Source organism: Staurois parvus, unplaced genomic scaffold (assembly GCF_062004578.1).
Source record: "Staurois parvus isolate SC_StPar_1 unplaced genomic scaffold, SC_StPar_1.0 ptg000320l, whole genome shotgun sequence".
NCBI lineage: Eukaryota > Metazoa > Chordata > Amphibia > Anura > Ranidae > Staurois > Staurois parvus.
In genome coordinates, this window is record NW_028318116.1 from 701,431 (window position 1) to 728,658 (window position 27,228).

A 27,228-nucleotide genomic window follows, 5' to 3' on the forward strand; every position below is an offset into this window, starting at 1 on the left:
TGTCCCAGGCGGACATATCCGAAATAATATGTCCTACAGCAGTGGTGGTCAGCTTGAAGACACCAGAGGTCTGCTCCATAGCAGCATTGTCTTCCTGGGATATGGTGTGTCAGGGAAGGCAGGCCATTCTAAATGAACAAGCTGTAAGAAATATCAAAGCCTGAAAATGCAATGCACACTGAGGAGGAAGTTGGTGTCAGTAATAACCCCCAACATTGCTTTCAGTGACCACAATACTAATGTCAGTGACCACTGCAATAACCCTCAACATTGGTGTCACTGACCACAAAAATGTCCCCAACACTGATGTTATAGACCACAGTAATAACCCCAACATTGGTGTCAGTGATCATAATACTAACCCCCAACACTGGTGTCACAGACCACAGTAATAACCCCCAACATTGGTGTCAGTGGCCAGAATAAAATTTCCCAATATTGGTGTCAGTGACCACAGTAATAGCCCCCTAGCATTAGTGTCAGTGACCGCAATAATAACCTTTGCTATTGGTGTCAGTGACCGCAGTAATAACCCCCAGCATTGGTGTCAGTGACCACAATAATGGCCCCCAGCATTAATGTCTGTGACCACAATACTAACCATTACCACATTGTGGCATCAAATGGTCTCCCGATCACCGGGGAGTTACACCGCCACAATCCTTGACAAAGTCCGGAAGTGATGAAACGCGTCCAGGGCACGTGACGTATTGACGTTCCCGGAAGTGCCGTGGTGGCCATTTTGGATTCTGGAGCGCTTGTGTTTTGGCATTCCTGGGACTCGCGGTGTACTCCTGGCACTCCTCCAGAGCTGAATTGACAGTGGTGGGAAGGATTGTGGCGGTGTAACTCCCTGGTGATCGGGAGACCATTTGATGCCACAATGTGATTATACACTTGTCGCTAGGAGCAGGAAGCCATTTTTACCAGTTTTTAATGTAAGTGGCTACAATAAAATTTATATACTATTTTGATTCACATACTGATTCCTGGTCTGTTTGTGAAGTCCAAAGGAACAAGAGGATGCCAGTTTTGAGGATATTCCATGCACATTGGTTGATCACATGCTGATATTACTTTATTTAGGGTAATTATGCACTTTTTATATGGTTTGCAGTGATATCTACTGAGTATCTTTTACACGATTGCTGTGACACTATAGTGTTTTGCATGCTGCACGCGTGGCACTATATTTGTGTTACCTAAGATAATACACTATGTCTAGATTTTGCTTTTTTTGAGGTATATGAAGAACGTCTGAGATTTATCTTCATCTTCATTTTGGAGTAGTGAGCACCTATCCATCAAGATTTGGATATCACTTTGGACATTTTTGGGTTTTTATTTGAGATTTTGGACACTTTGCTTTTGGGACTTTGAGTTTGTTTGTTTAAGTGGGGTAAAATTACAGTTGTGTTCAAAATAATAGCAGTCAGACATCACTAACCTGATCAATCACTGTTTTTGGTAGAAATTATATTTCTACATGCCAAATAATTTACTAGCAGGTGTAGTAGAGTAATTGTCTTGTTGGAACACCCATTTCAAGGGCATTTCCTCTTCAGCATAAGGCAGCATGACCTCGTCATGTATTCTGATGTATTCAAACTGATCCATGATCCCTGGTATGCGATAAATAGGCCCAACACCGTAGTATGAGATACATCCCCATATCATGATGCTTGCGCAACCATGCTTCACTGTCTTGACAGTGTACTGTGGCTTGAATTCAGTGTTTGGGGGTCGTCTGACAAACTGTCTCCAGCCACTAGACCCAAAAAGAACAATCTTACTTTCATCAGTCCACAAAATGTTGCGCCATTTCACTTTAGGCCAGTCAATGTGCTCCTTGGCAAATTGTAACCTCTTCAGCGCATGTCTTTTTTTCAACAGTGGGACTTCACGGGGGCTTCTTGCAGATAGCTTGGCTTCACATAGGCGTCTTCTAATTGTAACAGTACTCACAGGTAACTTTAGACCTTCTTTGATCTTCCTGGAGCTGATTGTTGGCTGAGTCCTTGCCATTTTGGCTATTCTTCTATCCATTCGAATGGTAGCTTTTCGCTTTCTTCCACGTCTTTTAGGTTTTGATTGTCATTTTAAAGCATTTGCGATCATTTTAGCTGAGCAGCCTATCATTTTCTGCACTTCTTTATATGTTTTCCCCTCTCCAATCAACTTTTTAATCAAGGTACACTGTTCTTCTGAACAATGTCTGGAACGACCCATTTTCCTCAGAATTTCAGAGAGAAATGCACTGTAACCAGAATGTACTAATAGAACTCCACACTGCTATTATTTTGAACATGCCCCTTTCAATTAGTGATTCAATTACACAGAATCAGCAGCATGCATGTCATGAATGTTGGGTCTGTTGGACTTCTATTACTCTAGTACACCTGCTAGTAAATTATTTGCCATGTAGAAATATCATTTCTACCAAAAACAGTGAATGATCAGGTTAGTGATGTCTGACTGCTATTATTTTGAACACAACTGTAAATCAGCTTTCTTAACAAACAATTCCTCCCTCCATGCTGCCAAACAAGCCTACTTTGTCACTCTCATCAATAGCTTGTCATCCAGTCCTTGTCTTCTCTACTTTTAACTCTCTACTTTCTCCACCTACCTCCACCCAGTACCTCAGTTGCTGCTTACAGGATTGCGAATAATTTCAAAAACAAGATTGATGCAATTCGTAGGGGCATCTCCACTACATAGACATCCATCCCACTTAGCATACCTTATACTAAACCTCCCTCAACACTTTCCTCTTTTGACCTTGCTACTACTGAAGAGGTTTTCTCAGAAGCCCGTCTAACTACCTGCCCCCTGGATCCTGTCCCTTCACAACTACTACGGTGACCCTCTTCTTCTATCCTAGGCTCCCTCACTCACATCTTCAATCTCTCCCTCTCTAACAGTGCCTTCCCCTCCCCTCTAAAGCATGCGCACATCACTCCCATACTTTAAAAGCCCTCCCTGGATCCCACCAACCTTAACAACTTAAGACCCATGTCCCTGCTACCATTTACCTCTAAACTCTTAGAACGCTTAGTCTACAATCGCCTGAGATCCTATCTCACTGACAACAACCTTCTTGACCCTGTACAGTCTGGCTTTCGCTCACTCCACTCCACTGAAACTGCCCTACTAAAACTCATGAATGATCTACTAACTGCTAAAACCAATGGCCACTACTCTGTATTCTTACTACTTGACCTCTCTGCGGCTTTTGATACTGTTGACCATCTCCTCCTCGTCAAAAAACTCCACTCTCTTGGCCTCCGAGACTCTGCTCTCTCCTGGTTTTCCTCCTACCTATCGCTGTGCTCCTTCAGCGTTACCTATAGCTCTGGCTCCTCCTCTCCACTCCCTCTTTCTGTAGGGGTCCCTCAAGATTCTGTCCTTGGACCCCTACTCTTCTCCATCTACACCTCCTCCCTTAGTGACTTGATAAACTCCCATGGCTTTAAGTACCATCTCTATGCTGATGACACACAAATCTATCTTTCTACTCCTCACCTCACCCCTTCAGTCTCCTCTCGCATTACTAACCTGATAAGTGACATATCGGCATGGATGTCACTCCACTTCCTCAAACTCAACCTTTCCAAAACTGAGCTCTTAGTACTCCCTCCAGCCCGTGCTCCCTCCCCTGACTTCTCCATCAAGATCAATAACACAGTCATCAGTCCCTCCCCTCATGCCAGGGTGCTAGGTGTAATCCTAGACTCCCATCTCTCCTTTCAGTCCGAAATCCAATCACTGTCCAAATCTTGTAGACTTCACCTCTGCAACATCTCCAAGATACGCCCGTTCTTAACCTCTGAAACTACTAAGCAACTTATTCACTCCCTTGTTATCTCTCACCTTGACTATTGTAACTCCCTCCTCATTGGCCTACTTCATCACAGGCTATCCCCTCTTCAGTCTATCATGAATGCTGCTGCCAGACTCATCCACCTTACTAATCGTTCCGTATCTACCACCCCTCTCTGCCAATCCCCCCACTGTCTTCCCATTGCCCAACAGATAAAATTCAAAACATTACCAATAACATATAAAGCCATTTATAACTCTGCCCCAAATTATATCACCAATCTTTTCTCCAAATATCACCCAAACCGTACTCTCTGCTCCTCGCACAACCTCCTGCTCTCAAGCTCCCTTGTCTCCTCCCATGCTCATCTCCAGAGCTTCCCCCATCCTCTGGAACTCTCTACCTCAATTTATCAGACTATCTTCTACTCTGCTCTCTTCTAGGCAATCTCTGAAAACCTGTCTCTTCAGGGAAGCCTATCCTGCCCTTGGATAATAATGGAATCTTCTACTCCTCCTACCAGTCCATCCCCCACAGTTACTACCTTTTGTACCACTAGCCCCTTTTTCTTAGATTGTAAGCACCAAGAAGCAGGGCCCTCCCAACCCACTTGTATTGAACTGTATTGTTGCTGTATTTTCTCTCGTTTTATTGTAAAGCGCTGAGCAAACTGTTGGCCCTATATAAATCCTGTACAATAATAATAATACAAGAGAGGATTTTGCTCACTTTAGAAACCGCAGCTTGGCATTGCATGCCATTATAAAGCTTGTGATCTACCAGAACTCTCAGATCCTTCTCCACCATTGATTCCCCCAGTTGTAACCCACCTAGTATGTATGATGCATGCATATTCTTAGTGCCCAAGTGCAGAACCTTACATTTATCAACATTAAACCTCATTTGCCACATAGTTGCCCAATTAAACAGTGCATTGAGGTCGGCCTGTAAGGACGTTATTCCACTGCACAGCTTGGTATATATTAATATATATTAAAAAGTAAGGGTCCCAACATTGAACCTTGGGGTACACCACTGACAACCCTAGACCATCATTCAGAGTATGAACCATTAACCACTACTCTCTGAAAACAATCTTTTAGCCAGTTTTCTATCCATTTACATACAGATTTTTCAAAGCCTGTAGACTTTACCTTACACATTAGCCATGTGTGGGGAACTGTGTCAAACGCTTTTGCAAAACCCAAGTATACCATGTCCACCGCCACCCCTCTGTCCAAGTATACCGCATCCATCACCACCTCTCTGTCCAAGGTTTTGCTCACCTCCTCATAAAAAGAAATCAGATTTGTTTGACAACTTTCATGAACCCATGCTGTCTGTTGCTTAAAATATTTTTTTCCAGCAAGAACTCATCTCTGTGGTCTTTTATTAAACTCTCCAGTATCTTCCCAACTATAGAAGGTAAACTAACAGGTCTATAATTACTTGGTAAATATTTTGATGCCTTTTTAAATATAGGCACCACATTGGCCTTGCGCCAATCCAGTGATACTATGCCAGTCATTAAAGAGTCCATAAAAATTATTTTGTCAATGACCACAATAATAACCTGGAGCACTGGTGTTAGTGACCACAATAATAACCCAGAGCACTGGTGTTAGTGACCACAATGACAACCTGGAGCACTGGTGTCAGTGGAAGCAATAATAACTCTCAGCATTGTTGTCAGTCACCACAATAATAATCCCCAAAATTGGTGTCAGTGACCACAATAATAACCCCCAGGAATGGTGTCGGTGTATGCAAAAAGGAAAAAAGCCCCCAAAAATGAATACAGTCACTATACCTAAGAATTAACAAGCTATAATATATCAAGTCTTTGTTTTGGGTTTTAATACCGCTTTAGGTTGATATCCTATTCACTATATCTAACAAGAACCCTGTAATAAGCTACTTGTAGGGAATACGTTCAGAAACCATGCTCTAGAGGGCAGTAGAAGGTGTAGAGCAGTATACTGTATGTTATGTACTCATTGACACTTCTCTAGGCTAAGCAGCACAATACAACATCCTAGGGGCGATCGCATGGCTGGCCATGACCATACATTGTAGAACATGGATTATCTCTGGAATTGGAGTCCTTTCATATAATAGTAAGTTTTGATCTTGAAGTGGAACTAAAGTCAAAACCTTATTTTTGGGAAGAAAAGTTAGAACCTCTGTCTGGTTTATACTGAAACTGGAAAGATTTTCCCTAATTTCAAGTGAATAGGAAATGAGGAGAAATCTCTCCAAAAAGGACATAAACAACAATACAAAAAACTTTTACACCAGCTTGGTGTAATTGACACAGTAATTAAAAACATTGTCTGAGGTTCTAATCCTTCCTCACTCTACTCGAAGTGATTACCCATTGGGGAGATTGCCCACCAACGTCCTGTCCTTACAGATATTGAGGTGAAATCGCTACAAAAGGGAGATGGATGCCAATAAATACCTGAGAGGGGTTCTCACTGTCCCCACTGTATCTAAAACAAATTGTTATTACATAGGAAAGGCTGACTACATTTTCAGAAGCATTACTACTGTAGATAGGAAGCTAACTATGCGTAGGAAAATGTTTATCCTGCTGCTGTGCCTTTAGGGTCAGTTCACACCATAGAAACACATTCCGGATGCGTGTTTTTATGCACACTTTTTTAAGCGTCTGGTCCGTTTTTGATACGTTCCAGTTCATTTTATCCCCTCTCTCTTTCCTTAACTTAAGGGTCAGTTAATACCATAGAAATGTATTCCAGATGCATTCAGGATGTGTTTCTGTATGCATGTTTTTATGTATTTTTTACATGTTTTTGATGCGTTCTGCTGCTATTTTGACGCTTATTTGATGCGTTCTGGTTAATTTTTTTCCCCTCTCTTTTTCTTCAACTTAAAGGCCAGTTCACACCACAAAAACGCACTCTAGATGTGTTCTGGATGCATTTTTGCTTACAGTTCACGCCATACTCCCTTCTGGTGAGTTTTTGAGGCATTTTGCTGTGTTCCAGTACAGTGCAGAAAAAGTCAGCTTGTTCTTTTTTTTTTTCTGCATTGGAAACTGACTGCACTGGTGTGGACTAGAACCATTGGAATACATGGAAAACACTGTGCATGCATTTTTGATGCAGAAAAAAACACACTTAACTTCATCTGGTGTGAGCCAGCCCTAAAAATAGAGATCTTCTATTGATTTAGAATTTTTCCTTGAGAGATCCAGCTAGTTGTTAGCCTAACAAATGTCCATTCTTTAACCGCTTCCCATCTGCCCTATAGTAGAAGTACTGCTACAGGGAGGCAGGGATGTGCAAACTCACTTGTATATATATATATATATATGTATATATATATGTGATTTGCATTTCCGGGTAGGGAGTGTATGCGTGCACTATTGGCTCCTCAGCATGCCAGTCATCAAGTCCGGACCGCTGACCTGTCAGCACCAATATGCTGCTTTGTATTGCTCTGCACAGCATGAAAAACATGAAATAAAAGAATCTGAGTAGTTCTCCAGCTATGTGTGATTAACCTAAAATCGGTTCTGATATCGCTGTTTTACTAACCTGACAGCTTATTATTCTAAAAAAGGAACCTTCATTTGGTTTGTAAATATTAAAGATTCTAACTACCAGCAAGAATGAGTCGGATTCCTTACATTTATAGAACACCTGTCATTGTAGATCCATCATCCACTCACATGCTACCGCCACGTCCCTCACCTTGTTATCACTGCTACATCACTAGCCATCCCATTAAAGTGAATGGGACTGTCGGTAAGTCAACAGCGGGTCAAAGGAGGAGCTGCTGCGGGACAGAGATGACAGTTGCTCTATAAAAATTATGATTTAAATCAAGCTTTTTCACTAGTTATTAAAATCCTGATTTAAATTGTGATTTAACTCAAGTTGATTTAAATCAAATCCACACTGGCCGTAAGTCATATTTTATTATAAATAACAAATCTAGAGTCTTAAGTCTTGCTATATCATTCCCCCCTAAATGCATTATTAGAACAGAAGGGGCAGGGCACCGTTGAAATAATCTAGACAAATGAAAATAAAGATAACACCACTGAAGATCTCTTTTTCCTTTCCAAAAACCTGAAAATGGTCAGGATGCATGCCAAGATTTTCAGAATAACATCATTGGGAAGCTCTCTTACTAGTCCAATAAATAAAAGAATGTCCAACGGTCCAAATGCAAATTTTATTACTTGAAAAATTAAAGAGGTAAGTTAGGGTGGATATATAAATTAAAACTCTGAGAATCCCATCTACCCAACCGTTTTATAATAGAATCTTCAAGGCCCAATCTAGCAGCTTCCATAGCTGCGCCAATTCGAAATGAATATGCCGAAAATTTGAAATCTTGAAGACCTAATTTTAACCGGGCAAATGAAAGGATCCTCACAAGCTTGTAGATTGGGCCAATGACCTTTTCCCAATTGGTCAGTTTTGGATTTTCTTATCAAGATATAGGCACTAGGGTGGGAGAGAACTACATCATTTGCGTACAATCCTGACCCACCTTTTTAAATTTTTGGCACTAGCTCTGATATTGTGAATGCAGCAAAAAAGGCCAAAGCAAAAGCTGTTTTGGAAAGTAAGGCTTCATAAAAAGAAAAACAAACTAGGTGGGTGATGGAACAAAGTTTTCTCAAAATATCAATAGAAATAGGAAGCTTATAATCTGCCCCAAAAGAGACCTTTTTATATTCCTTGAGAGCTTGCTTTACAGAGAAGAAGCTACTACAAGCAGGAAGTTGAAAATGCTTAACCCCTTGACACCGATGTCACACAAATGTGTGGCCTCACAGAACTGGGCTTTTTTCCATGGGGCCGCATATTTGCATACCTGTCTTTGTGCTGGGAGCGCGCCTTTGAAAGGGTTCCTCGGGACTGTCCGTAATTTGAAATGGTGCCTTGGGACTGTCCATAATTTGAAAGGGTGCCTTGAGACTGTCCATAATTTGAAAGGGTGCCTTGACTGAAAAAAGGTTGAGAAACACTGCTGTAGAGTATGAATGAGCTTCATGTCTTTAACTTTCAGGGGCTTATACATCCCAACTGACCTGGATTTGCTTGGACCATCCCGAGATTTGTTGAATTGAGTGTTGAATCCCAGAGCTCTGTGCCGGAACAAGGCCGGGGAGGAGGGGCATCACTCTGCATTAGCTGCGCTGATTTGTTTATTATGGATGGAGACTTGCAGGGGATGGGGGCACAGTGACTGGTGTATACTTGAAAGTGGGGATATGTGCTTGGTGGGGGGTGCTTTTGGATAGAAAAGGACTTGTGCTAGAAGGGGTGTTTGTATCTGAAATCACCCCACCTTCTAGCACAAGCCCTCTCCCATCCCAAAGCCCCCCCCCAGCACATATCTGACCCCCCTCCACCCCACCTTCTAGCACAAGTCCTCTACCCTCCCAGAGCCCCCCCCCCCAGCACATATCTGACCCTCCCTCTTCTCCACCTTTTAAGCATAAGCCCTCTCCCTCCTCAAAGCACCCCCCCAGCACATATCCAAACCCTGGGTTTTGTGTAACCATGCCCTTTAAGCCCCTAACACTGTAATGTTTGGTCATACCCAAGTTTCTCAAGTTTCAATCTCTACATCTCAAATGTTTAGTTGCTAATCTCTACATTTGATACAATATAAAAAATATGGAAAAGTAGGAATGTAAAAATGTGAATGTTCCATCAAAAATGTATTTAAGAGCTATCGAAGGTCTACTGTATATAGTGTAAATATATATTTAGATTCCTGTGTAACATATGCTTTCTTTTTCCTGCAGTATCTGGTCTCAGGAAGCTTATGTGTTATTGTTGAGATCAAGCCCAGTCTAACACTGGTGAGTCACCACAGAAGATAATCCAGATAATTTGAGCGCTTTATTTTACTGTCTGACAGTTTTTATATCCTGATGCAGGTAAAATGGACCTTTGCTATAACCACCATCAGCTGCCTGACCTCCTTAGTAGAGTTTTCTGTAATCTGCATGGATTTGAATAACCTTAATAGTTATGGCTGTCCACCATGGCATCCTTGCTGGGTTGGGGACTACGTGGCTAAGGTATGTACCAGCTGTAAAAAAGGAGTGAAGCATCTTATTAAAAACAAAGGTATCCTCCACTTCCTTATAAACCCCACAAAAAACCTTGTGAATGAATGGACTGAATGTTGACAAGCTGTTGTAAACTCAAGGCTGCAGGAGGAACAGATACAAGAATAAGGGTCTGCTATGACACATTTCCATGTTAAAGAGGTTCTTCCGTCCCCCACCAAAAAAATTAAAAGATGTTAAAGCTACAAATACAGGCCAGTTCTTCTCTGGTCTTCGGGTCACTGGCGCCACCATGCTAACTGTGGGAAGCTGGCTGTGACTGCTTGTGGCTGTACAGCTGACTTCTCACAGCATATGTGTGTTGCCTTGTAAATGGTCCTGCAGCCTCCTGGGACCTGAATGAAGGAGGTGGGGGTTTAGGGTGGGAGGGCCGAACTTCCACTCAGCTGACCTAGGTGATCTGGGCAGAAGTAGGAGTGGGTATCTTTTAAAACGAGATACCAGCACCCCCCCCCCAAAAAAAAAACTGAAACAAATTAGAGGATGCAGAAAAGTCTAACTTCCTTTTAGGGGTGAAGCTCTGCTTTAATGGCTCTATACAGCTTCTCAATTGTCACAAAAGAGCTAGAGTTCAAAGTACAAATGAAATAGCAGTGAGAAGTCTTTAAGCCCCCAAAAATTGGAAAGTGGTGTCACAAAGGCCCCTTTATGTGAAGGAGACTCTGAGAAGTGGATTCTTCATTGATTCAATATTTATTTCTCATAGAATACTATAAAACACCGTTAACGCATTTCATGGCACACTAGCCACTTCCTCAGGATGGTGCATAAAATACTGATAAACAAGAAAAAAACATACCACCAAGGCAACAAAGGAGTGGCTCGAGAAGAATCACATTAAGGTCATGGAGTGGCCTAGCCAGTTTCCAGACCTTAATCCGATAGAAAATTTATGAAGGGAGCTAAAACTGCAGCCAATAAACCTTAAGGATTTAGAGAAGATTTGTAAAGGAGAGTGGACCAAAATCCCTGGGCCAAACACCCCCCTGTTCGGTTTGTGGTCAAACATCCGAACCTACTGAATGTTTGACCTTGAACTCCGAGCACAAACAATTTACTGAGCTGTATCTTACCGCATCTGAGTATGTGGTAAGATACCGCTCAGTTACTAAAATACTGCATGAGTTCTATTATTAAGTCATGCGGTATTTTAGCAGTGAAACATTCATGTTTCAGCTGTCATACCAGGCCCTTATCTGAGCTTGTAGCCCAGCAGGTCAGGAAAGGGGGGGGGAACACGTGAGCCCCCCCCACCGAACCATACCAGGCCACATGCCCTCAACATGGGGGGTGCTTTGGGGCGGGCACCCCCCAAAGCACCTTGTCCCCATGGTGATGTGGATAAGGGCCTCTTCCCCACAAACGTGGCCTGTGGTTGTGGGGGTCTGTGGGCAGGTGCTTATCGGAATCTGGAAGCCCCCTTTAACAAGTGGGCCCCCAGATCCCGCCCCTTCCCCATGTGAATGAGTGTACGGTACATGGTACCACTACCCATTCACAAAAAAAAGTGTACTGTAAAAAAAGACAAGAGACAGTCTTTGACAAGCCCTTTATTAAAAATAAATATGTAAAAAAATGTCCACCGAAGTAGATCTAACGTCATTCATGATGCCTGCCGCTACCCGAAAAAAAACAAAAACCGCTCTGCTCGCCACATTGGCTCCCCGATGACAGTTCTTAAATACTGTCATAATGTCAAAACAAAAGGGGATGGGGTTCACCTCACCCCGTTGTGACATCATCCTATGCTGTGATGGGCCAAAGCATTGCACCTGACCTGTGGTCAGGTGTATTGCTTTGACCAATCAAAATGCACTGTCAGGGCCCAGTGCATTGTGGGGCGTGGCGGGCTCCAACATGTAGCCCATCCCTACTCCTGAGATGTGTGCAAACCTGGTAACCAACTACAAGAAACATCTTACCTCTGTGCTTGCCAACAAGGGTTTCTCCACCAAGTACTAAGTCATGTTTTGCTTGGGGATCCAATACTTATTTTACTCACTGAACTGCAACTCAATTTATAACATTTGTATTATGACTTTTCACTGGATTTTTGGTTGATATTCTGTCTCCATAATTTAAAATATACCTATGATAAAAATTATAGACCCTTCATTTCTTTATAAGTGGGCAAACGTACAAAATCTGCAGGGGACCAAATAATTATTTTCCCACTGTGTATGTATGTGTGTGTGTGTGTATATATATATATATATATACACTATATATATAAAAGTATTTTATATACACTATATATATATAAAAGTATTTTAAAAAATTAAATAGTTCTCAACTTTTCATTCATGTGCTGCGACCTATTGCCATAAAGTTCTGCCAGCATCCTTATTAGTCTCCCATCCTTTTGCCCGTGGAGTCAGGGTATTATGTGCACCATATTAGATCCTGTTCACACTTGAGTGATGCTTCCGCATGGTGTTTTTAAGCTTTTTGCACGTTTTTGGAGTGACATCATTAATTTGAAAGTGCACTAAAGAAGCTTATGTACCAAATGTTGGCCCTGAAACAAGTGTGTTTTGCCATCTGTCACTATATTGGATGGTAGTGCCTTCCTCTGGTGAAGTTTTTTGGAGTGCTGCTCTGGCACTTAGTACCTTACAACCTACTCAGGACCCCCTTTTTTCTTTTTTGTTCTTCTCTCTTCAATCTAATCTACATGTTACCCTATTTAACATAATCCATTTTAAGCCTTGCTTTTATGTATAGTTTGGACATCGGGTTTGATCTTGGGATTTATTGTTGTATATTGTCACTGGATGACACCTATATTTACAACACTGAGCTTATCCTGAAGAAATGACTATTGCGAAATGCGTTGATGTCTTACACTGCTTTATATGTACCGTAACTACTGTATATATCTCAGGTGTAACCACAGATAACCATTTTATGTTTATATGTTGCATCATGATTTTAATATGTACAAACAATAAATCAAGTATTGTTTTAAATTATATAATCATTGTTGTCAACTTGTTTCCATGAGATGCACTTAAAATCACATACTTTATTCCTCATGGTATCATGAGGGCTTTTTTACTCTGCTATTGATCTTAGGGATTGTACCGAATAGGTAGTATATCTGTGGTCTGTTGACTCCACCACATTTGACTTTGTTAATTGTATTTTCTCAATGAATGCAAAGTGTCCTTTGACTGGATGAAGTGGACAGGAGGGAGGTAACATTACTATCACATACCTAGTGCTAGAGGCCAATGGAGAGAGGGCTTCCCTTGCGGCTAAGTTCCAGACTCCCCTGGATATGGGACAGAAGGAGTCAAGCCCAAATTAGCATGGGTCGCCTGTAGGAGTGCGTGTCAGAGGTACACCCAGGAGCACAGTTGATGAACTGGAATGGTGTCTGCAGACAGGTGGCGCCAATGCGCATGCGTTTTTCGGCTTGCGTCCGTGTGCCAATGCGCATAGATTTTCACCAGCGTGCATTTCTGCGGCCATGCAAAGTACTGGCAGGAATGCCAAGTCTCTGAGTACCTCTGCTGTGGACAGAACCCTGACAATTACATTTTCATGCCGTCCAGTCAGAGTACACTTTGCATTCACTGAGAAAATGTCATACCTAAACTTCATCTTGAAAGGGTAACTCCACTTTCAAAGAATAAAAAGATGGCAAATAAAAATATATATATAATATGGCATATACAATTTCCACAGAAACCCACAAACCATGTTGTGATTTAATGGTGTTAAAAAATATAGACCAAATCCGATAAAATCTGATTTAATACAAAATTTGCCTATCAGACAATTTCTTCTATTTCTTGACTCTGTTGTTGAAATCTCTGTGCTGAGTTCCCACCTCTGTATACCTGTTGTGCCCATTAGGAAAGGTTTTTCCATCATCCTTAGATTTTATTTTTTTTATTTTGTGAAGAATGTAGCAGGAGGAGCCGAGACATACAGCGCTCCCAGATGGATAGGAAGAGAGTTGGGAAGGAGATCTCTGCTGGAGTGTCCAGGACATACAACTGTGCTCACGAGTTTGAATACCCTAGCAGAAATTGTGAAATTTTAACATCGATATTGAAAATATGACTAATCATGCCAAAAAGCCCAGTTACAATATGCCCAACAACACCTTGATAGGCCTCACTGGGCTTTTTTGTGGCATTGGCACAGTAAAGGCTTCTTTATGGCAACTCGACCATGCAGCTCATTTTTTATCCAGTATTGTTGTATTGTGCTCCTTCAAAACAACCACACTGTCTTTTTCCAGAGCATCCTGCATTTCTCCTGAGGTTACCTGTGGGGTTTTCTTTGTATCCTGAACAATTCTTCTGGCAGTTGTGGCTGCAATCTTTCTTGGTCTACGTGACCCTTGCTTGGTGACAAGGCATTGGATTTTTTATATCCTTTTCCATCTTTATAAAGTTCCATTACTTTGTTGTGCCGGTCTCTTGACAGTTCTTTTTTGCTCCCCATGACTTAGTATCTAGACTGCTCAGTGCATCCATGTGAGCGCTAACAAACTCATTGACTAATTGACACACACTAATTGCAATGTAAAAAGCCACAGATGTGGGAAATTAACCTTTAATTGCCTTTATAACCTGTGCATCACCTTGTGTGTCTGTGCCAAGGCCAAACATTCCAGGCTATTTAAACTTTTGATCATGGCCATTTGGGTGATTTCTGTTCTTTTCATGATATAAAAAGGAGTCAAACAGCTATGTGATAATAAATGGCTTCATATGATCAACATCTTTAAATAAAAGACCGTTTTTTGGCATGATCAGTCATATTTTCAATATCAATGCCAACATGTCATGATTTCTGCCAGGGTATGCAAACTTTTGAGCACAACTGTAAAAGAAACAAGGGGCTCCACCAGGCCCCATTTTTACTTAAAAATCTATAGTAAATATCTATAGTATCTATAGATACCAGATTTTATCAGGATATATTGTCAGCATGCAATTAACAGTATGCAATTTTTGAACAGCTGCATGGGATAGCTTTGGCATTCCTATTTATTGCTTGTCTGGGGCAGCTCGGAATGTACATTTACCTGCTGTTTATCGGAAAAAGAGCATTGACTGCCAATGAGGATTACACACAAGAGGTAAGAAATTCTATGCTTCATTATACAACACAAGAGTTAGCTTTTGTTAAAAGCTTCTGCTAGTGCCACTGGACCTCGGAGCATTCTATTCAAACTTTCTGAAAGTCAACATATGAATTAAAGTAGTTGTAAAGACCTAAGGTTTTATACGCATTCTCTGCATTAAAATGGTTGTAAATCTCTGACATGAAATATGAACAAAGCATATCCCTCGATAGTGTGTAATTGTCGCTAACCAAAATAAAAAGATGGCAGGGAGGGAGCTCCAGCATACAGTCTGTGATTGACAGCCTTAGCTCTATTCCTGCGCATTGGGGGGGGGAGGGTTGTCCCTCCAATCAGCTCTTAGATCTTTTCTCAATCAGATCTTCAGAGTGTAATTTCATCCGCCCCTTACTTTCTAAAAGCTCAGACAAACAATATAAATTCTGCACTTTGAACTGCTGTAGAGGAGAGGAGACTCAGATAAACAGGTATAACTTATGATGTTTAATCTGTGTGTCTCACCTAAGGCCAGTCACTTCAGTGGGTATATGTAAGGGTTTACAACTACTTTAAGGTAAAAAAAAAAAACTTCCATGCTCAGCTTCCTCCCAGCCCCCCCAAATACTTACCTGAATCCTATACCAGATCTGTGCTTGAGAGCAATCTTTCTCCCATGGACTCGGGCAGCCATTGGCTCCTTCTTCTGTATGTAGCAGGCTCCTTGTACAAGAGGATTCAGAAGGAATCACATGTTCAGCAGTCAGTCCTTTCTCTCTCTCTCCTGTTTGTAAAACCTGGGCATTCTGCCAAGTTGATGACTCATCCACTACACAGCAAAGAACGCTGGGAGGGGGAGGAAGCAGGAAGTGAAGGGGAGAACAGAGAGACACGAGGCTGGAGAAAAGACAGGGACATGTGGAGCCCGTCCAAGCAGAGGAGGAGGCACTACAGCACCCAGTGCGGATAGAGGGACCCTGCTGTGTGTTCAGAGTCTGGTGAGCTGTCCCCCTGGAGAGAGTAAGACACACCATTTACACTTTGCATATAGACTGGGACATCCGCACCCCACTGCTGGGATCTCACCCATCCGGGGCCCTGTGCAAGCCACAGATCCCTCTGCCTGCTTTGCGCCTCACCACCAGTGTAATTGAGACTGTCTGCCCCAGGGACTGACACATACTGGGAGATTGCATCCTGCGACTGCTCCTGGTCTTGGGGTGCTTTGTGTTGCGTTTAGACACTGAGGTTGGACCCTCTCAGCCCAGAAACCTAGTGAAATCTGATGTAACCCACACCAGCTGAAACTCCAAAGAAGCCTTCAGCTGCTATTTACTTCATTGTAAGGACTAAACGTGCACCAACTAGAGCTCCACCGTTACAAGGACTAGAGTGGGGGAATCTGGCTTAGTAGCCTTATTAGAGGTACCTCTTTATTGCATTCTGTTCTGACTCTGAGGTGATTTTTGGCTAATGCCCCTCAGAAGCAGAATCATACACCGGTGTGGGTGATACATTTCATTGATAGAGCATAAGTAAGTTTATTTGTTTGATATCAGTTGTATTCTGCTTAAAGTGCAACTCTGCCATCAGGAGACTCTTGGCTGTGAAGCCCTCTAGTGGCAGACCAAATTTACTGCATTGCATAAAAGAAGAAAAGTAAGTTTTGAAGTTGAAAGGGGAACCCCACCCCTCTACACTGCATTTCATTCTCCATAAAATTGTTCTTGTTTCATTTAACCCTGTGTCAGCAAATTTCTTGGCGGGGTATTTGCTATTCATTACCAGTTGTGCCAGAGGGATTGGGTTTGCTTAGGGTTGGATCTATTGAGCGCAGGACCCATAATATATTCCAGCTTGTCCCGAGGGGCAGTGCTACATGTAAATAAAATCCAGTGAAGAGGGAGTGGGGGGGGGGCAGGGACAATAAACACACACAGCTGGGTTTTGGGATAGAGCCCACATGAGTGCTCTTCATAGCAAGCAGCTATGGAAGGGAGGAAGAGCCTAGAGCGCCTGCGGAGGGACCCTAGAAGAGGAGGTTTGGGGCCCCTCTGTACATGCACAGAACAAGTAAGAATAAGATAGATTTTTTTTTTTTTAAATAAAAAAATTATACCTTTACAATCACTTTAAGCATCTTCCAGCTTGGCAGTAGGTCTTCAGGCAATGAGCACAGCATTGTGGGATGAGGTCTACCTGTTTTCCCCATGTTCTAGAAGTGATCAGTTACCTATGAAAGGTTAGTACTGTTCATCTTACCATGTGTGCTATTGATACAGGTTTATATAAATATATATATAAGGGCACAATAAAATTGGTCTGGTAGGAGCTACATTATTTTGCCTAGGGGTTCTGTGTATATGTAATACTTTCTCTTTAATCCAGTGCTATTCACATAGTAATCAGACATCGCTATACCATCTTGTTATCTCTTGTTTTGCAGGTATTTGCTGTAAACAATGAATATAAGTATTTTATAACCTGTGAAATGTCACAACCAGCCAATGAAAACCCAAATTACATTCCTCTGACTTCCAACAGCAAGGCATCAAATGTCAAAATATGACGTGGGTCCTGTTTATGACAGCTCTAAGAAGCAAGGTTAACTACTGGTAGTAAATTACATGTAAAAATAGATTTATGATTGGGATCTTTGGAATCATAAGACTGGCAAAAATGTGGAATTATTTCTGTTGGTTTCAGAAAACCTTACTTAAAGTGAACTCCAGGCATATATAAAAGATTAATGTAGATCTGCAAATATTAATACATCATTAAATTATTTGTTTTTTTCATGCAAACAGTGTATGTACCTAAAATTGAGTTGGTATAAGCCTTTTGCAATTTATTGTGCGTCAAAGTGCAGACAGAGAGAGGGGTAAGCAGCAAAAGTAGCCAGGTCGTGGTCAGGTATGTTGCATGGCAAGGAGAATACTGATAGGAGAAGAAAGCAAAGTGACTGAGAGATAATGTCACCAGTGTTCTGCTGCTTCTTCTACTGTATACTGTAGTCATGCGGTGTTGGGGGGGGGGGGGGGGGTAATGGGGACGTGAAAGTGAAACTGCAGTAGAGAAAAGCAAGCCCCTTTTCCTCCCAGGCAGGGCTGAGCTGTATGCCAAGGCTTGGTAACTCTCAGGGTTGGATGGACAAAAGTACAAAACCTTTGACAGGTAAACAGCTGTCATATATGTATTTTATCTGTGTAATAAATTCCAACTCTGGACATAAAAAAAAAAAAAGCAAACCTTTGCAGTAGAGTGCCTCCCATATGGCAAGGTAACTGTGAAATTCTAGGGGTGTATAAATAAAGTGTAAGGTATTCCCCGCCTAGCATAGTTCCTTCAGCTGTGTGACTGGTCCAGCAAAGAGCAAAGTCCCCTCTCTAAGGAATTTCCAGCTGCAGTGACATGCATGGCTTCTCCAGGTACAATGCAGGGTTAATAGCTCTGCATTGCACATGGCGACGCCAAGAAACCGCCCAGAAATTTTAGGGACTAGGACAGCACCAGAGTGGGGATAAGTAATACCGCCTGTTCTCTACCCACTAGACGTATTGAGCATTTAATGCTTGCGGTGTGTGTGTTGGGGGGGGGGGGGGTGGGGTAGTGCATTGCAGAGTTGGGCTTTAAGCGGTTTGCCTGGAGTTCAACTTTTATGTGATTCAAAGGGTTTGGTCATTTCTCCAGGAAATATATATATCAACATGCAACGCTAGGATGGAAAGTAATTATCATAAATTGTTACTAATATCAAAAACGCGTATGATGTACTGATATATATAGCGTCTCTAGATATCGGAAGAAATTAAACAACACTCTGAAACAGTGCAAATATATGGTATAAACTTGACAGTCTTTCAAAAGGTCAGGGTAGCAATGGTGACAGCGCTTATTAATGCGCATATGAATGATGACACATGGGTCAACTGAAGTTGGACATCTGGGATACGGATCGTCTGATGGACAGCCACAGGAATTACAGCATATCAGCCATGCTTCCAGATACTTGCAAAGCGATCAAAATCCACCAGAGGGAGCCAGCGATTAAGATGTCATCACAGGTCTTTAACCCAGCATCAAAGTGTATGTAGTACACACGAAATCCACCAGAGGGAGCCAACAGTTAAGATGTCTTCCAATGGTCTCCTTTTAAAAGGTAGGCTCACTTTTGGCACCTAGCCAACTGAGGGGTCCACGTGGTAGGGTCACTGAGAGCCACTTCCTGACATGTTTTGTGCGATAGCACGTTTTCAAAGCCTTAGGTGCCAAAAGTGTTTTTGAAAGTGTGTCATTCTTTTGAATTGTTGTTATTTGCACTGCTTCAGAGTGTTGTTTAATTTCTTCCGATATCTAGAGACGCTATATATATCCATACATCATAAAGGTTTTTGATATTAGTAACAATTTATGATAATTACTTTCCATCCTAGCACTGCATGTTATTATATATATTGCATTTAGAAGGTTCTGAGGTTATTACCTTTCATGCTAGCTGCTCTACTCGCAAAGATTTAGCGCTCGTTTTTTCCATATATTTCTCCAGGAAAGCCAAAGGCTTGGCTTAGAAGGCCTGTTCTTAGGAAACCAGAAGGGCCAACTAGGAAGCGCTTCTTACCATAGTAGGGTAAATTTCTAATTCATAAACCTTATAAATAAAAGTATGAAAGCTCAAAAGGCACTAAAAGAAAAGAATCTTAGCAAAGCTCAGAAGATGTTGCTTAAGAAACCTTAAAAGAAGCTTCAGAAAATATCACCAAACAAGGGTCAAAAGCCAGCTCAGAAGATCTCAGAAGACCACCTGACTAAGAAAAGCCCAATCATATTTTTCTGTCTATACCTGGTTTAGTTTCTCTGTAGTGATAACGGAATAAAATAATCTCAAAATTGAAATAACAATTTTTTTTTTTAGAGGTACTATTGAAATTTTTTGAACAGTTGGTAAAAACAAAAATCACATGGCCCATGCTGTTTGTTTCCTTTCAGTGGTTTAGAAGGTGATAAAGAAGGAATTAATAAACATCACAGGACTGCAGTTAAACTAGCCATTATGGGAAGGATAAGCTACTAATGATTATATTCGAGCATTTTTTAAATGGTTTAGCGTCTTCTGAATAGTCCTTCAAGTTCTGGGTGACACCATAGATTAGTGGCACACAACTGAAGCCTGTGGTGTCACTTCCCTGTGTTCTCCTTGTAATATCAACAAAGGGGCATATATATCCGGATATATATAATTAGGTCCATATATATTTGGACACAGGCACAATTTTTGTATTTTTCATGTATTTACCATAACATATTCAAGCTACAGTTATATAATGGATATGGGCTGAAAGTGCACACTCTCAGGTTTAATTTGAGGGTATGTACATCCAAATTGGAGGAAGGGTTTAGGAATTACAGCTCTTAAGAGTGGCCACCCCCCCCTTTTTCAAGGGACTAAAAGAAATTGGACAATTGAATATAATCATAAATAAAATGTTCATTTGTAATATTTTGTTGATAATTCTTTACTGGCAATGACTGCCTGAAGTCTGGAACCCATGGACATTACCAAAGACTGGGTTACCTCCTTGCTGATGCTTTGCCAGGCTCTAATACTGTGTGGGTAACCCAAGTATACTCCAGATGACTCTCCACAGGGTACTTAACACTTCTGAACCTTCTCCAGACTCAAGGATTCTCAGATATGGGTGACCATGGCAGGATAGTAATAAAAACAAAAAAAGTTCCATAGTGTAAACCTGCCTTTATTACCACAACAAATACCAAAGCCAATTGCCCACTCACATCATAAAATACATAAAAACGCCTTTTCCCATATCACTCATGGTTTAATGCTGATCAGCAGCTCCATTAGCTCCACGATATCTCCAAAATCGCGTCCAAACCGGAAACGACGTCACCGCATCCCGGAAGTGCTGTCAGTGCGTACCGACGCGTTGCGTCACGATCCACGTGACTTCTTCAGGGTAACCGATGTTTTTTATAATGTGAGTGGGCAAGTGGCTTTGGTATTTTTTGTGGTATTAAAGGCAGGTTTACACTATGGAACATTTTTTTGTTTTTATTACTATTCTGCCATGGTCACCCATATCTGAGAATCCTTGAGTCTGGAGAAGGTTCAGAAGTGTTAAGTGTTCCTACCCTGAGGAGAGTCATCTGGAGTACACTTGGGTTACCCACACAGTATTTTGGCCTTAAAGGGTCTAAATAAGGAGGTGAGGAGCCAATTTGGCCATTTATGGATTATTCCGCACACCATATGGCACTGTGATCACCCCACGTGGCTTGCTGTGTTCTATGTAGTGACCACTGTATTTGGAATCGACATAGTATGGACTGTCACACAGCATGAACTCTTTTATGAGCACTTGCACAATATATGTTATTTCCCCTCTCTGAGGTTTTGTTATGCATGTATGTTATCAATATTGTTCCAATATTTTCCAATCTATCACTGAATAGCGTTGTGTTATGCATGTCCTTTTATCAACATCAGCGCTTCACTATTTTATATATTTTTTTGTTGTTTCATCTACCTTGTGGTTAAGGCAAGTGTGAGCTGCTTAATAGTAGGACATCCATTATAGCGCAGGAGGTTTTTTCTATTGCCAGGCTCTAACTGCAGCTGTCTTTAGTTGTTCTTTGTGGGTCTTTCTGCCTTTAGTTTTACCTTCAGCAAGTGAAATGCATGCTCAGTCAGGTTGAGATCAGGTGACTGACTCGACCATTGCAGAATATTCCACTACTTTTCCTTCAAAAGCTCCTGGGTTGCTTTTGCAGTCTGTTTTGGATCATTGTCCATCTGTACTGTGAAGCGCCGTCCAATTAACTTTGCTGCATTTGGCTGAATCGGGGCTGACAGTATATCTGTAAACACTGCAGAATTCATCCAGCTGCTTCTGTCTTTTGTCACATCATCAATAAATACCAATGACCCAGTGCCACTGGAAGTCATGTATGCCCATGCCATCACACTGCCTCCACCATGTTTTACAGATGACGTAGTGTGCTTTGGATCATGAGCTGTTCTTCACACTTTTTTCTTCCCGTCATTCTGGTACAGATTAATCTTAGTTTCATCCGTCCAAAGAATGCTTTTCCAGAACTGGTCTGGCTTTTTTATATGTTTTTTGGTAAAGTCTGCACTGGCTTTTCTATTCTTCAGGCCTATGAATGGTTCGCACCTTGTAGTGAACCCTCTGTATTTGCTTTCGTGAAGTCTTCTCTTGATTGTAGACTTTGACAATGATATGCCCACCTCCTGGAGAGTGCCCTTCACTTGTCTGGATGTTGTGAATGGGTTTTTTCTTTACTATAGAGAGGATCCTGTGATCATCCACCACTGTTGTCTTCATTGGACTTCTATGCCTTTTTATGTTGCTGAGCTTACCAGTGCGTTCTTCTTTCCTCAGAATGTACCAAACTGTTGATTTGGCCACTCCTAATGTTGCTGCTATCTCTCTGATGGATTTGTTTCCTTTTTGAAGCCTTACTATAGCCTGTTTCACTTGCATGGACAACTCCTTTGAACACATGTAGATTCCAAATGCAAATACCACACTTAGAAGCAACTCCAGACCTTTTATCTGCTTAATTGATGAAGAAATAACAAAAGAGTAGCCCACACCTGGCCATGAAATGGCTTTTGATTCAATTGTCCAATTACGTTTGATCCCTTAAAAAAGGGGGGGTGGCTACTGTTAAGAGCTGCAATTCCTAAACCCTTCCTCCAATTTGGATGTACATACCCTTAAATTAAACCTGAGAGTGTGCACTTTCAGCCTATATCCATCATATAACTATAGCTTGAATATGTTTTGGTAAATACCTGAAAAAAATCTAAAATTGTGCTTGTGTCCAAATATATATGGACCTAACTGTATAGTTATTAGTAAAGATCACTGCAGATGAATGTTGCTGCAAAGCCCAGTTGCAAGGGCATCCTGATGATGATCCTGATACAGTGTCTGTCTTGGCATCAAAGACCTGAAGACAGAATCTGAGATGATGGGGAGATCCTCCAACCATTGTCCAGTCAGCCTGGAACGTAGCTTTTCACCCACAAAACTATGATGTGATACTGGAACTCCAAGCCAGCCTATGTACTCTTCATCTTAATCCCTAGTAGCTTCCAGGACCTCTAACTACCTGTGGGCCATCGGATGCTCAACCTGGCTCTAGCCTATGCTGGTTGAGTCCTGAGTGCAAACTAGCTATAGATTCCCAGACCAGAAGGGACAGGGTTAACTAGAATAAAAGGAGCTGCATATAAACGCTATTGAAATAAACAGATTCAATGACTGTGATACAACAAGATGAACACTACGCATGCACATTCTCACATGCACTATGCAAGATAGTTCTGTCTGTGACAAACAAGAGGACAGATATACGTCTGTCACTAGTTTATAACCTCTTGACGCCAAGTGCACACAAATATGCGGCCTCTCGGCGTCTGGGCCTTGACGCCGAGCGGCCGCATATTTGCGTACCATTTGAAAATACATATGTGCTGAGAGCGAGTGCCCTGCGCGCTCCCAGCACATATGTCCGTGTCTCGCGGATCATGTGACTGCGAATCACGGCGGTCACATGACTCCAAAACCCCGCCTCCTGGCTTTTGATACCTCTTAAAGGGCCGGGAGGAGCCAGCGCAAAGGGGTTAAATATATATTCACTATATTGCCAAAAGACACTTGCCTTTACACGCACATGAACTTTAATGGCATCCCAGTCTGTAGGGTTCAATATTGAGTTGGCCTGCCCTTTGCAGTTATAACAGCTTCAACTCTTCTGGGAAGGCTGTCCACAAGGTTTAGGAGGGTGTCTATGGGAAGGTTTGACCATTCTTCCAGAAGCGCATTTGTGAGGTCAGGCACTGATGTCGGACAAGAGGCCTGGCTCGCAGTCTCCACTCTAATTCATCCCAAAAGCGTTCTATCAGGTTGAGGTCAGGACTCTGTGCAGGCCAGTCAAGTTCCTCCATCCCAAACTCGCTCATCCATGTCTTTATGGACCTTGTTTTGTGCACTGGTGCGCAGTCATGTTGGAACAGGAAGGGGCCATCCCCAAACTGTTCCCACGTCTCTCTGAGTCCAATGGTGGCGTGCTTTACACCACTGCATCCGATGCTTTGCATTGCACTTGGTGATGTAAGGCTTGGATGGAGCTGCTCAGCCATGGACACCCATTCCATGAAGCTCTCTATGCACTGTTGTGCTAATCTGAAGGCCACACGAAGTTTAGAGGTCTTAACTCTGCAGACAGTTGGTGACTTCTGCGCACTGCGCGCTTTAGCATGAGCTGACCCCGCTCTGTCATTTTACATGACCTACCACTTCATGGTGTTGTTATTCCCAGTTGTTTCCACTTTGTTACAATACCACTAAGTCTAGGTTCACACCTATGCATTTTCCATTGCGTTGTCAGTCCTTTTAACATGATTTCCTATGGGACAGGTTCACATCTCTGCGTTTTCACCCTGTGCGTTTTTTGGAAAGGGTCAGGGACTTTTTTAAATGCAAAACGTTGCCTTTTTGGTTGTATATAGTTCAATGGAGACGCTGCAGAAAAGCATGTAGTGTGTTTTTTGATGCACTTTTGACGTGTTTTTGATGCGTTTCACGTTTTAATCTACCCAGCAACAAGTTGGGAAAAAAACCACAAAACGCAACAAAAATGCGTAAAAAAATGCATGTTCAAAAATGCATGTGCAAAAACGCATCGCAAAAAGCACAGCAGACACAGATCAAACGCAATCTGCATAGGTGTGAACCTAGCCTAACAGTTGACCATGGAATATTTAGTAGCATGGAAATTTCACGGATGGACTCATTGCACAGGTGGCAACCTATCACGGTCCCCCGATTGAATTCACTGAGCTCCTGAGAGCGACCCATTCTTTCACAAATGTTTGTAGAAGCAGTCTGCATGCCTAGGTGAGGAATTTATACACCTGTGGCCATGGAGGTGATTGGAACACCTGAGTCCAATGATTTGGAGGGGTGTTCCAACACTTTTAGCAATATAGTGTACATACAGTTGTGACCAAAATTATTCAACCCCCAATGCTGTAAAGGGGTTTAGGGACTATAGTGTACATTTGGAATTGTATTCAGAATCAAATCCTACAAGGACGTTGTAACTACCCAAATGCAACTAAAATGACATCAATTGTTTATGTAATACAGTAGTAAATGGTTCTTATGTGGTTTCTTCATTGCCACAATTATTCAACCCCTTAAAGACTACCACTCTGAAGAACAGAGGTTCATACAGGTGCTTTCCATCAGGTATTGAAAACACCTGTGGATGTCACCGAGCAGCAATCAAGCATAATAAGCACCAATTAGGCAGCTTTAAAATGACTGTGATACTCAGCTCCTTCTAGACATTTACTGGTGTGGTTACAAACATGGTGAAGGCAAGAGAATGGTCCAGGAAGACAAGAGAAGAGGTGATTTCTCTTCACAGGAAGGGCAATGGCTATAAGAAGATTGCAAAGATGTTAAACATACCAAGAGACACCTTAGGAAGCATCATTCGCAAATTCAAGGCAAAGGGCACTGTTGAAACGCTACCTGGTCGTGGCAGAAAGAAGATGCTGACTTCGACTGCTGTGCGCTACCTGAAGCGTAGAGTGGAGAGAAGTCCCCGTGTGACTGCTGAGGAACTGAGAAAAGATTTGTCAGATGTGGGTACAGAAGTTTCAGCCCAGACAATAAGACGCACACTGCGTAATGAAGGCCTCCGTGCCAGAACTCCCAGGCGTACCCCCTTGCTGTCTCCAAAGAATAAGAAGAGTCGACTGCAGTATGCCAAAAGCCATGTGGACAAACCACAAAAGTTGTGGGATAGTGTTCTGTGGACTGATGAAACAAAATTAGAACTGTTTGGGCCCATGGATCAACGCTATGTTTGGAGGAGGAAGAACAAGGCCTATGATGAAAAGAACACCTTGCCTACTGTGAAGCATGGTGGAGGGTCAATCATGCTTTGGGGCTGTTTTGCTTCTGCAGGTACAGGGAAGCTTCAGCGTGTGCAAGGTACCATGAATTCTCTTCAGTACCAGGAGATATTGGATGGAAACGTGATGCAGTCCGTCACACACCTGAGGCTTGGGAGACGTTGGACCTTTCAACAGGACAATAATCCCAAGCATACCTCCAAGTCCACTAGAGCATGGTTGCAGAGGAAAGGCTGGAACATTTTGGAGTGGCCATCGCAGTCACCAGACTTAAATCCGATTGAGAACCTCTGGTGGGACTTAAAGAAAGCAGTTGCAGTGCGCAAGCCTAAGAATGTGACTGAACTGGAGGCCTTTGCCCATGAAGAATGGGCGAAGATACCCGTAGATCGCTGCAAGACACTTGTGTCAAGCTATGCTTCACGTTTAAAAGCTGTTATAACTGTAAAAGGATGCTGTACTAAGTACTAAGATTGAATGTCACTTGGGGGTTGAATAAAACTGATAATGCTGTGAGCACAGAAAAGACATTTGTGGTTATTTCATTATAACTGTTATGTTATATTTGTCTGACCTACAAGTGCCTCTTTAATGTAAATGTAAGCAAGATGACTGAATGATCAAAAGCAATGTCAAACTGGCCAAAACACTCAATTTCAGTGGGGGTTGAATAATTTTGGTCACAACTGTATATGAATAGTGAATATAGCGAGCGCTCAGAAAAACCAGCTGCTGGAACACTTCAAGGGATCACTAAACCTCATAACAGAGACATTATATATATATAGTGCAGCGCTGAAATATGATAAAATGGTATATATAGAGAGTCTTTCTCATGACAATAAAATCAAATGTGTGCAGGTCTTCTCCTCATTAGGTGACTGGAAAATAGCAAGATTGCGCACTCACCGACCGCACATTTAAAATGCGCCTGTGTATGATATAATCCAAAAGACCAGCCAGGTATACAGCTCCAAAGACCACACGGATCCTCCCTCTTCCACACTCTCATCCGCCTTGGGTGTAGCAATATCTCCAGATCCAGAGGTAGATAGACAGGGATCTCCCTTTTTTTGGTTCCAGACACCCCAAGAATGGAAGATGTATATCTGCACTCTCCAACAGGAGAGTCAAAGAAAAAGGGGAACGCCAATAGTGTGGTACTATCAAAACTTTATTGGAGCAATAATGCCTGGGTCATATGCACATACATATCCATACACCAT

The 27,228-nt window shown here is 42.1% G+C and overlaps 1 protein-coding gene across 1 annotated transcript in view; it reads left to right on the forward strand.

The window, feature by feature from the left end:
* The window catches only part of LOC149457454 (membrane-spanning 4-domains subfamily A member 8-like), a 46,912-nt gene extending 29,081 nt beyond the window's left edge, over positions 1-17,831 (forward strand). The window contains exons 4-7 of the mRNA XM_089683671.1: positions 9,618-9,674; positions 9,753-9,896; positions 14,926-15,045; positions 17,474-17,831. Coding sequence (XP_089539797.1) covers positions 9,618-9,674; positions 9,753-9,896; positions 14,926-15,045; positions 17,474-17,596 — 444 coding nt within the window. The 3' untranslated portion in view covers positions 17,597-17,831. The remainder of the gene's footprint in view (positions 1-9,617; positions 9,675-9,752; positions 9,897-14,925; positions 15,046-17,473) is intronic.
* The last annotated feature ends 9,397 nt before the right edge of the window (positions 17,832-27,228 follow it).